The sequence below is a fragment of the Lactuca virosa genome, chromosome 8, assembly GCF_052849685.1.
Source record: "Lactuca virosa cultivar CGN04683 chromosome 8, Lactuca_virosa_CGN04683_v6, whole genome shotgun sequence".
NCBI classification, from domain to species: Eukaryota; Viridiplantae; Streptophyta; class Magnoliopsida; order Asterales; family Asteraceae; genus Lactuca; species Lactuca virosa.
Window position 1 is genome coordinate 120,634,288 of NC_136433.1, and position 12,568 is coordinate 120,646,855.

The 12,568-nt window shown below is 38.7% G+C and overlaps 1 protein-coding gene across 1 annotated transcript; it reads left to right on the forward strand.

Moving 5' to 3' along the window:
- Positions 1 to 367: 367 nt before the first annotated feature.
- Positions 368 to 1,072, forward strand: LOC145130792 (uncharacterized). Its single transcript, XM_079065557.1, has one exon. It carries the CDS (start codon positions 368 to 370, stop codon positions 1,070 to 1,072), a length of 705 nt encoding a protein of 234 aa, XP_078921683.1.
- Positions 1,073 to 12,568: the final 11,496 nt, after the last annotated feature.

The window sequence follows — 12,568 nt, forward strand, 5'->3', positions numbered from 1 at the left end:
ATAGATTTTTTGTCATTAAAAAAGGATTATTCATCAAAGTTCATGTGTTGCTAAACCTCAACAAAATTATGTGGTGGAAAGAAAACATCAACATTTGCTCAATGTAGCTAGAGCATTATGTTTTCATTCAAATTTACCTTTGAATCTATGGAGTGAATGTATTTTAACTGCTGCTTATCTCATTAATCGTCTGCCTTCTCAAGTTTTGAACAACAATACTCCTTATTAGAGATTACTTGGTAAACATTTTTCTTATTCTCAGTTAAGAAATTTTGGATGTTTGGCTTATGTTTCTACTTAGGCTGCACACAGATCAAAATTCTGTCCCAGGGCAAAATCTTGTGTTTTTGTTGGTTATCCTCCCAACATGAAGGCTTACAAACTCTATGATCTTTCCAAAAATGAGTTTATCATTTCTAGAGATGTTGTATTTCATGAATCAATATTCCCTTTTACAAATACTCAAGTTCAGACATCTTCTTTTTTTGATCAATTTGTGCTTCCTATTTCCACAAATGAAGATGTTCCATTTCCAGTTGAGCACAATGATCATTCTCATTCTGATCATTCACACGATTCCAATTCTTCTTCTGATTCTCGAAATTCTTCTCATAATCCTAGCATTGCCACTAGTAAGCCTACTAGAAACAGACATCCACCATCATACTTAATAGATTTTCATTGTAATTCTCTAACACATGAAAAGTTATCCTCTACTACACTCTATCCTTTGGAAGATGTTCTTAGTTATGACAAGATTTCTCCAAATCACAAAGCCTTAGTCATGAATATTTCAGCAATTTTTGATCCTCAAAGTTTTATTCAACCTACCAAATGTCATCAATGGTGTAAAGCAATGGATGAAGAACTAGTTGTAATGGAAGCATACAACACTTGGACCATTATGCCCTTGCCTTCTGATAAACATACAGTTGGATGCAGATGGGTTTATAAATTGAAATATGGAAGTAATGGTCAAGTTGAAAGACATAAGCTCGATTGGTTGCCAAAGGCTTTAGCCAACAAGAAGGAGTGGATTTTTTTGACACATATACCCCTGTTGCCAAGTTAGTAACTGTCAAGATGCTCCTTGCTATTGTTGTTGCCAAGTCATGGAATTTAGTCCAATTAGATGTCAATAATGCTTTCCTCAATGGAGATAAAAAAGAAGAAGTTTTCATGGAAATACCACCTGGTTTCAAAATTCAGAAGGATAAATATCCTAGAAATGTTTCTTTGGCATGTAAACTCAATAAATTCATATATGGTCTTAGACAAGCTTCAAGACAATGGTTTGAGAAATTTTCTTCATTCATGTTATTTATGGGCTTACTCAATCAAAGTCAGATTATTGTTTGTTTTTCAAAGGATCAGGATCCACTTATGTTGCTCTTTTAGTATATGTAGATGATATCTTGATTACTGGATCATCTAATACATAAATAAATTTTCTTAAGCAGAAACTAAGTGAAAAACTCAAGCTCAAAGATTTGGGTTCTCTGGGATATTTCTTAGGATTAGACGTGGCTAAATCCAAAAAAGGAATCTTTTTTTCACAAAGAAATTATACACTCCAATTGATTGAGAATTTGGGTTTCTTAGCAGCTAAACTTGTTTCTACTCATATGGATCCTAGAAATAATCTGCAAAGTGATAAAGGTGATATTTTTGATGATCCTGCACGATATAGAAGATTAGTGGGTCGATTATTATACTTAAACATAACAAGACCAGACATTTCTTTTTTAGTTTAGAAATTGTCCCAGTTTATGTCTTCTCCAAGAGTTCCTCATTATCAAGCTGCATGTTATCTGGTGAAGTATTTGAAACAAAATCTTGGTCAAGGAATTTTCTTATCTGCTAAATCCAACTTGAAATTAAGGGCTTTTTGTGATGCAGATTGGGGTAAATGTTTAGATTCAAGAAGATCTATTACTGGATTTCGCATATTTCTTGGTGATTCTTTAGTCTCGTGGAAATCTAATAAACAAGCTACTATATCTCGTTCTTCAGCTGAAGCAGAGTATAGAGCTATTGCTTCTACTGCTTGTGAGATAATATGGTTGAGATAGTTGTTACAAGATTTTGATATTAATAATAAAGAAGCAACATTATTATTCTGTGATAACATCTGAACCTGAGCCTGAATGTATTAGAGTAACTGCTCAGATGGTAGTTGGTGGTATTGAGGAGATTCACTTTCACACATCTTCTCACACTGAATATCTGGAGAAATTTCAAGAGTATCTTGAATGTATGGAAGAAAATTTATGTATCCTTAATGAGACAATAGAAGCACGGGTTAAAAAACTTCATGTCACTATTGAAGACTTTGAAGGCACAACTGCTTATATCAAAGGACAAGTTGCTCGGAACATGCGGAGGATCGAAACTCTAGATCAGAAAATTCACAACACTACTGAAGATTGTCTATCTCCGATGAATCAGAAGATAGATAACTTTATCCAGTCTAGATTTTGTCTATGAAGCCAAGTTAGATTATATGCAGAATCATGTCACTGCTCAAGACCGATACATATCCACTCTTGAGAAGTCCATTGCAGAACTATCTAAAGCTTCGACATCATCCTCCACCTCTCCCTTTTCGAGCATTTAGTGAGCAAGTTCAACTTCAATTGGATTCGTTACGATTGGACATTGTAAATCTCTCAAAATCCAATTCCCAGAAAGACAATAGCTCAGCAGGTGACATATCTTCCCTTCATAAAACTATTTAGTTGCTAGTCAATGAAGTCAAGGCTATAAAGACACAATCTTCCTCTTCTTATCTATGTGCTCTTTAACAAAAGGTTACATCGACTTATTCGAAACTTGACTTGATCTTAGCAAAGCTATCTGGTTCAAACGATAGGCCACCTGAACCAGAGGGCGAAAAGGTCAACAAAACCAGATCAAGTCAGTCTCCTGTCATACATCATATTCCAGACTCACCAAATGAGTCTGAGAAAATGATACAAGAGAAATTAGAGTCACTCGACAAAATGGCTGTTGATGCACGATTTAAGGCTCAACAGAACAGAGCAAAGATGGAAGAGAAAGAAAAGGAACTCGTTCGATAACAAGGGATCAATGATCCATCTTGAAAAGTTTCAAGAAGGAAAGATGTTTACTTCTCCAAACCTATCACCATATCAGAACCAATCACTCAATCAAAGCTTCCTCAAACTAATCCCAAGGATAAGGGAAAACAAAAGATTGTCTTCAAATCTAAGAAGGAATTAGCTAAAGAAGCTCAAATGGAGATAGATGAAGAATTAGCTAAGCAAATGAAGGCTAAGGAATTAAAGTCTAAACAAGAGGTGCTTCTCAAAAAAGAAATCTTCAGAGATCTTGCTTGAAGAAAGAATTACATGGCATGATGAACAATTTAGAGCACCATCTCCTAAAAGAACAATCTTCTTCAATACCGATAGAGATTCTTATCAGAAGATCAAGGTCATCAAGCCCACAAATTCCTTCACACCTCCTTCAGACCTCACTAAAGAAAACTGGGATATTCCTGCACCCCCGAATGGTATGAAGTTCAACTTATTGCCAAGTGCAATTTATCCAGTTGAGCCTGATGTAGACATTGAAGAGGTGAAGAAAAGATTTTTCCTGAGAAAACCAATTCAAGTTGTCTATGTATGGTCAAAATTCAAGATTTTTTCAATCATCAAAATTGACATACGGAAATTCAAAAAGATGCCATATGCATTCTTTCAAGGAAAAAGGACAGACAACTTTGAAATCATGTTTTCTGAAGCTAATTTACCTAAAATAAATCAAGCTGATATCAGATCACTGCTCATTTGGTTGAAACAAAGGGTGAGTACAGATAAAGCTTTTGCAGATGTCCTACAACACCTAAGGCAATATGTGCTCGACATGGTTATTGATTTCAGCGTTGACTGGGAGATTGGACAGCTGGGAGAAAAGGAAGCTGAGGAACCAATCTTGGATCTAAATATGAAAAATGAGTCACCTGGGAACATTCTAAAGAAACCACATAGAGGTGTTGTATTCTCTTCTAAAGGTCGACTGAAATTCATGAGAATTTCCCAAAAACATCTATTCTCGTCTAAATTTATTCAAGGTATCATCGGTTTATTGAAGAGAATAGGTGATCAAGATGAGTCCCTGAGAGTGAAGATCATTGAAGAACTTACTTGGTTTTTAACTTCTCGATAGTGGTTAATTAACTTGAGAAACAAAGTTTAGATTGTGTGCTTTTGTTTTGTTTTTAAAAAAACCATGTGGATGATGTTTTCTTTTTGCTACTAGTAATTTATCCTTTTGTTAAAATTCATCTTGCATGTTATTACTTTTATTTTTTTCTTTTATTTTTACTCCTTATTTCAGTAACCATCACATAGGGGGAAACTGTTGGAAGATATTTGTATGTGATTATCACTTGAAATCAGTCGAGCCTTTATATATATATATATATATATATATATATATATATATATATATATATATATATATATATATATATATATATATATATCTAACAAACATTATCAGAACGTTTCAGGTTGGAAAGATCCTGAAGATTCAACAAGTGTTTGAAGAATCAGATGTTGGAGCACTTGATGTACACATAAAGCACTTGTTGTTGACATGGAGCACTTGAAGAATGAAAGTTAGACCATCATGATCTCAGCTGGAACCTCTAGATCATATGTGGAGCATCAAGATATTGGTGGATCATCTGGAATATTGATGGCTCATCAGAAACATTGTTGGCTCATCCACAACTCTATGGCTTAACAAGAGGTTGATGGATCAACATGAATACTTGGTGGCTCAAGTCAAGTCAATGGATTAACATGATCACATTGATGGCTCAACAAGATTGCACATGACTCATCATGTACAATGAAGGCGTGTCCAAATGCTCAAAGGCACATAAATTTCGTCCATGGTCCATAATGAACATGTGGTGGTACATCTTCAAGTTCAAGACACGGTCAACATTCAAGAAACAACTTAACTTCATTAACAACACTTCTGGAAGTCGATGACATCTAAGAAGACAATTGAGCAACATGATGCTCATGTTGCTCATCTCATTTTAAATGTTGATCAAGAAGGCTCAAGAATTATGAAGACTCATAACTTGGATGGAACCCTAACGGAATACTAACAGAATTGGAATATTCCATCCATTTTCCGTTAGGTAGGGCAAAGGTGTCAACTGATGACTAAGTCATGATGACGTGTCAACACCTGATTGGTCAAGCCATGTCATGGGATTTTCCAAAGCCTATAAATAGGCTCCTTGGGATCCATTATAAAGTTCCTCTTCCTGGCTCTTCCTTGCTCATTCCAGATCATTTCTGCACAATTGATGCTTATACTAGTTTTCAGAGAGCCATTTGAGTGTTTTAGCTTGTCTATCATTCAAACACTTGTAACTGATTCTTGATGAATATGAGACACTTTTGAATCATTGATATTGAACATATAAAAAACGTTTTTTATCATTAACTTGGTGATTCAAAACTCTTTATTTTCCGCATTACTTGTCACTTGACGATTCTGAAACTCTGTTTCAGTATATTCAACACTTGGACTATTCTAGTCTAGGTTTACTGAATTTTTCTCATTTCTTCACGGACCATCCAGAGACTTGAGGATATGTTGCAAGCTTGTGTGATCGATTTTGGTGGGAGTTGGGACTCCTACTTTCCTATAGCTGAGTTTTCATAGAATAATAACTATCACTCCAGTATCGGGGCACTGTCATACGAGCTTCTCTATGGGCCCCAGACTACTGGGGAGAGGTCGGTCATAGGGATATGGGAAGGACCGAAGTAGTCCTTCAGACGACAGAGCTTTTTTAGCAAATCATGTAGACGTTATGCCGACAGACACCGATGGAAGTTGGAGTTCCAGGTCAGCGATATGGTTTTACTGAAGGTATCACCCTGGAAGGGTGCAATACGCTTCAAGTGAAGGGTCTAATTAGTGGTTTGGTCTAGGCTTTCTATGTAATAGGTTCTTTTGAGTCAATTTATAGCTTTTGGTAGTTTGTGAGTTGTTTACGGCCCGACAATGAGTTTACGGCCGTAAACCTGTTTACGGCCGTAAACCCAAGGTCGGCCCAGGTCCAGTATATATAAAGGTATGCTAGGTCATTTATTAGTTGTTGATGCCACAGAGTTCACGGTTTTTATTACCACAAGTTGTACCAGACGTTATTCTAATAGAAAGCGTGTGCAAGCTTGTTATCATTCTTGTTTCTACTTGTTCTTTATTGTTAACTGATTGTGTTTGCTGTTTGATCAATGGTAAGATCCGTTTCAGGACCTTACAATTGGTATCAGAGCAAAACCAGCGTCAAAAGGACTCTACAATCGATTTGTGACCATGTTCTTATTTGTTTGCGACTGAAGTTGGTGTTTGCTGAGAAAGGGTTTCAAGCTTCATTCAAAAACTGCGTTTTTTCTCAAGTTTCTGGGAGATTACGGCCTTAGCTTACAGCCGTAAACTTAGATTACGGCCGCAAACTCCCATCAGTTCTTGAACCGTGAACTTGGTTCTTGGGCCGTGAATAAGGATTGTTCATAAACCGGAAACTTAGATTCTTGGACCGTGAACTTAAACCGGAAACACCTTACGACCGTAAACTCCGGACCGTGAACAGAGTTTACGGCCGCAAACTCTCTTTTGACCGTGAACATAGTTTACGGCCGCAAACTCGCCTTTGACTGTGAACTTGTGTTTGACCGGAAACTTAATTTATTTTTTTATTATTCCTGTTTGATATTAATTTAATATTAATGGAATCTCAAAGTCAAAATCATTTTCACGAACTTGATACTGTCATGGGCACTACTACGCGTATTCCAAGGCTAATGTCTGGAAGTACAGGATTGAAAAATATATTAAAATGAAGGATTTCAAAGTATTGAGAAGCATTCTTAGAGGACCTGTCAGAATCACTGTTACAGTTGGAGGACAGGTAATTGACAAGGCTGTTGAGAACTACACTGATGAGGAGTTTGAGAAAGTTAAAGAGCAGGAAAGGGCTTTAGCCACTTTAACCATGGCATTATCTCCTGATATTGCTCAAGGTTTTAGAGAATACACTTCAGCTAAGGATTTGTGGGAAGCCCTAATTGAGGTATATGAGGGCAATGAAGATATGAAGGAGAGTCGCCAGGACATGTTGAGACAAAAGTTCAATATGTTCAACTACATTCCAGGAGAGACTCTTGAGGCTCAGCTGCAACGGTTCACAACTCTCACCACTGACATAAGCATATCTGGGATTTTTCTGACCAAGTCAGAGATTAACAAGAAACTTCTGAATGCTCTTCCTAGATCATGGGACATGAATGTTGTTGTGATCAAGAAGACCAAGGATTTAAATCGCCTCACTCTTGCTGAAATCATGGCGATCATCAAAGCTTGTGATATTGATGACAAGCAGAGAGACATAAACCATGTGAACTCGTACTCTATTGCAAATCTTGGAATCTCATCCAACAATGCTCTCTCATCAATCATGTCTTCCTCAAATCAAGCTTTTGCTGCTCAACAACCTCAGATTCAGACTCTTGCTGCTGCATCATCCATCCCTCATTCACAAAATCAGTCATTTGTCACTCCACAAGCTGTTCCCCATCCAAATGTGCCAGTTGTAGCATCTTCTTCAAACACAAAGGATACTGATGAAAATCTGGCTCTAGCTACTGGGCTGGTTAACTGCTACAATGCTTTTGTAGCTGGAGAGCTTCCACCTCATCTATCATTTGCTGACCTGGATCAGATTCATCCCGAGGACGTGGAAGAAATGGACATCACATGGCAGATTGCTATGGCTGTTTTCAGGGCCAATCAGTTTGCTAAGAAGACAAGGAAGAGCAACTGGGGCATGAATGCAGACAAGAAGGTGGGTTTCAACAAGGGCATGATGTGCTGTTTCAACTGCCACGAGCCGGGTCATTTTGCTCGTGAGTGTCCAAAGCCAGATCGTCGATTGAACAACAACAGGACAATAGTTGCAGTGGGAAACAATCGTGCAGGTGCTGCAGTTAATGGTGAGACTGCTATGGTCTCTCAATCTTTTGACTGGGCGGACCAGATTCAGGCTTTGAATATCTCAGGGCCAGAAAATGCTCACCTAGCTCAGATTGATGATGCTTCCTTGGAGAATGATGCAACTGATCCCGAAGCAGAAATGATGAAGCTGCAGTTTGCTATGATGGTGTCTACTTCTTCTGAGCCCAGGAAAAATGAGGTAAATCTACCGTCTTTTTCTCAAGCATGCAATGAATATGTTAAACTTCTTCATGATGAAATTAAATTATTGCGTAGAGAAGTAGAGGACCTTAGATATGAGGGCTATCAGCTTAGGAAAGGTTAAAAACCCCTTAAGGCCAAGTTAGAAACTAAAATAAAAGACTTTAGAAGAATTCAAACAGAATACAGTGAAAAATGTGAGCTTTATGATTATGTTAAGAGACAAAATGATGAGCTAATTACTGAGCTTGATACATTAAAGAAAGAGTTTGATTCTGCAAACTTTGTTTTTCAAAAATTTGATGGATCAAGCGAGGTAGTTGCCACCATGATTGATCACTGCATGCAATTTGAACGAAATCAGTCTAAGGGTTTAGGATATGATAGTGTACCTCCTCCTTATAATCATACATATCAGTTTCAACACCTATCCAAGGATGAGATTGCCAACGAACCATTTATGGTTTATGGCAAGCCATTTGGTTTCGTTTCAGGCGGATTTATTAATGTTGAAAGTACTAACATTTCTAGTTCCCCTGCAAATCAACCCTTAGACCAGGCAAAGCGTGGAGTGGGAGAACCTGTTTCTGTTTCTGTTTCTAATTCTGATAGTTTTGTTTCAAATGACAATGTTTGTGTTTCCGATGTTAAGACTGATAATGTTTCGTGTGATGCTTCCACGTCTGATACTTTTGAATTTAATTTCTTTGATATGTTTGATGAACTATTTGGTAATTCTGATGCTTGTAATTCTCATGAAAAACCATCAATTCCACAAGTCACACCATCTAAGGCACCCTCACTCATCTCACAACCTATTTCTCATGCATGTTCTTCTGAGAAGAGTAAGAGTGCCTGTCACGAAAATAAATCTGAGAAATGCAGTACAAGTTCAAATAATAAACAGATTTGTTTTAATTGTGGTGTTGGTGGTCATATAGCTAGGAATTGTCAAAATAGGATCTTTGTGAACTATATGTCACCAAGAGGAGAGAACGAATCTCGAGGAAGGTCTTTAATTAGAAAAACCTCAAGAGCTCGTTCTCGAAATGATGATTGGAAAGATGATCGAAGCAGAAAAGGGCTATTTTTCAAAAGAATAAAAAGGTTTTCACTAACAAAGCTCAAAATAGTTTGCCAAAACCAAACAAGGCCCCGTCAAGATCGGTTTCGTCAAAAAGCAATTCTGGATCTTCAACCACTTCTGGTAGAACATCCAGAGGCTCATTGCAAACTCATAAGAAACATATTTCAAAACCACCTGAGAATGTTGTAAAACCTAAATATCATTGGAAGCCCAAATCAGTTTCTAATCCATCATCTACATCCTCTGAAGTGATTAGAAATGAGGATCCTAATTTGAAATCTTTAAAGGATAAATCAGAGAAAGTGAAAAGGAAACCCAGGACAGTGATGACCTGGGTTCCTAAATCTAAATGATCCCACTCATTTTTCAGGGACAGTTGCGGAGGAATGTCGTCCGTCCTTGGTACGTCGACAGCGGCTGCTCCCGGCATATGACTGGAGACATCTCCCAATTGACTGAAATTCAATCTTTTAATGGAGGGTATGTTTCCTTTGCGGGTGGAGAAGGTGGAAAAATCACTCAAAGAGGAACCGTCACAAATGGGGTGTTAAGTTTCGAGAATGTCAATTTTGCTCCCGAATTGAAGCATAGTTTGTTGAGTGTGTCTCAGATATGTGACAAAGGCTATTCTACCCACTTTACCGATAAAGAATGTATGATTCTCAAGCCAGGCATTGTCATCCCGGAAGAGTGGATTCTCGTCAAATCTAAGTGGGATGGGAATGCTTACATTATTGACATGAACAGTAACCTACCTGAACAAGTCACTTGCCTATTCTCAAAAGTCTCCGAACAAAACGCAATGTTGTGGCACCGATGGCTCGGCCATGCTAACGCGAAAAACCTGAATCACCTTGCCAAGAATGAGATGGTCCGAGGCTTACCTGTCAGAGACTTCATTACATTTGAGAAGTGTGTATCCTGTGCCCAAGGAAAACATCATAGAAAACAACACCTACCCAAGCAAGTCAACTCAATCAGTCAGGTGCTCCAATTATTACATATGGACTTATTTTGTCCGGTCAACGTCCTGAGCATCAACAGAAGCTCGTACTGTGTTGTTGTAATCGATGATTTCTCTCGGTTCACGTGGGTCTTCTTCCTTTCCAACAAAGCGGGGGTTGCTGATCTGATAAAGAAGTTCGTGGTGATGATTGAGAAACAAACCAACAACCAGGTGAAGGTGCTTCGTACTGACAATGGAACTGAGTTCAAGAATGCGGTTCTTGACCATTTTTGCGCAGAAAAGGGGATCGTGCATCAATACAGCTCTGCTCACACGCCTCAACAAAACGGTGTTGCTGAAAGGAGAAACAGAACTTTAAAAGATGCTGCAAGGACAATGCTTTGTGATTCCAAATTACCTGTTTTCTTTTGGGCCGAGGCGATTAACACTGCTTGCTACGTGCAGAATCGTGTTCTAATCAACAAAGCTCAGATGAAGACACCGTACGAGATTCTCTATGGACACAAGCCTTCAGTCATCCATTTTCGTGTATTTGGCTGCCCTTGCACCTTTCTTCACTTGGAATCCAACCCTAAATTCAATGTCAAAGCCGATGATTGTTACTTTGTAGGGTATGCTACGCGCACCGCTTATAGGGTTTACAACAAGAAGACTAAGCAGATTGTCGAATCCTATAACGTGCGCTGGTTGGAGGAGAATGAAACAGACGCTCGAGTGGGTCCTGACTGGCTATTTGATTACACATCGCTTTTCAAATCCTTAAATGTGTCTTCAGATGACTCAAATGGATCCTCTTCTGGTTCGAAGATTGTTCCTGACGAAGACGAAGACGAAGAAGTTGTCTACAGACCTCCAACGGTTGAGGGGGAGTCCTCTGCTCCATCTGAAGGGGAGTCTTCTGCTCCACCTGAGGGGGAGTCATCTGATCAACCTACTAGTCCAGAGTCTAAAGTTCAAGATAGAACTCCTGATGCTGATGCTATACCTCTTACCCCTATTGAAAGAGAGTTCATGTCTAGAGATGCTTCCGCTACCACTTCAACTTTTATGGAACTACTCTTTCCTGAAGAAATTGCAAATGAGTTTGTAGCAGATTCATCACATATGGATCAACCAGCAAATGATGGAGATTTCAACATCCACACTCTTCCTGTTTCACTCAATGATATCAGCCAAGACATTCCTTCAAGAATTCAACGCGATCATCCAATCGATAACGTCATTGGCCAGCTGGGTGACGGAGTTAAAACCAGAAGTCAGAGTGGAGATGTCAATGCATGTCTCTATTCTTGCTTTATATCTCAAATAGAGCCGAAGAATGTTGAAATGGCTCTGAATGAGCCCAGCTGGGTAGATGCAATGCATGAAGAGCTAAATCAGTTTGAAAAGCTTAGGGTTTGGAAATTGGTTGAGTTACCAAAGGGAAAAAGGTCCCTTGACATGCGTTGGGTCTATCGTAACAAGCAAGATGATTCTGGTGTAATAGTGCGAAATAAAGCAAGGTTGGTGGTTCGCGGGTTTCGACAAGTTGAGGGTCTTGATTATACTGAGGTGTATGCTCCTGTGGCTCGTTTGGAGGCTATTCGTATCTTTCTCGCATACGCTTCCTACATGAAATTCACGGTCTACCAAATGGATGTCAAGACTGCCTTCTTGTATGGCAAGGTGAAGAAATCTACGTTGATCAACCCCCTGGGTTCGTTGACTCGAAATTTCCTAATCATGTCTACAAGTTGGACAAGGCATTGTATGGGTTACATCAAGCTCCTCGAGCGTGGTATGCGACTCTAACAAAGCATTTGCTCGAGCATGGATACTCTCGCGGTACTATTGATCAAACTTTATTCATCAAGCATGTTGGTAATGATCAGATACTAGTTCAGATATACGTTGACGACATTATCTTCGGGTCTACCAATCCACAACTTTGCAAAGAATTTCAAGGCGTGATGAAGAAGCGGTTTGAGATGAGTTTACTGGGTGAAATGACCATGTTTTTGGGGCTTCAGGTCAAACAAAATTCAACCGGAATCCTGTTACATCAAGCTAAGTATGTGGAGGATATTCTTGAGAAGTTCAGCTTTAAAGACGCAAAACCTGCATCGACACCAATGGCTGAAAGACCCCTGCTGAATCCAGATATTGATGGCGAATCCATAGATCAGACGCACTACAGATCGATGATCGGATCGTTGATGTATCTTATTGCAAGTCGTCCCGACATCATGTTTGCAGTTTGTCAATGTGCTCGCTATCAGGCT

Excerpts from the sequence above, each read along its gene's own strand:
- LOC145130792 (XM_079065557.1), top strand. The coding sequence starts at position 368 with ATGAAGGCTTACAAACTCTATGATCTTTCCAAAAATGAGTTTATCATT.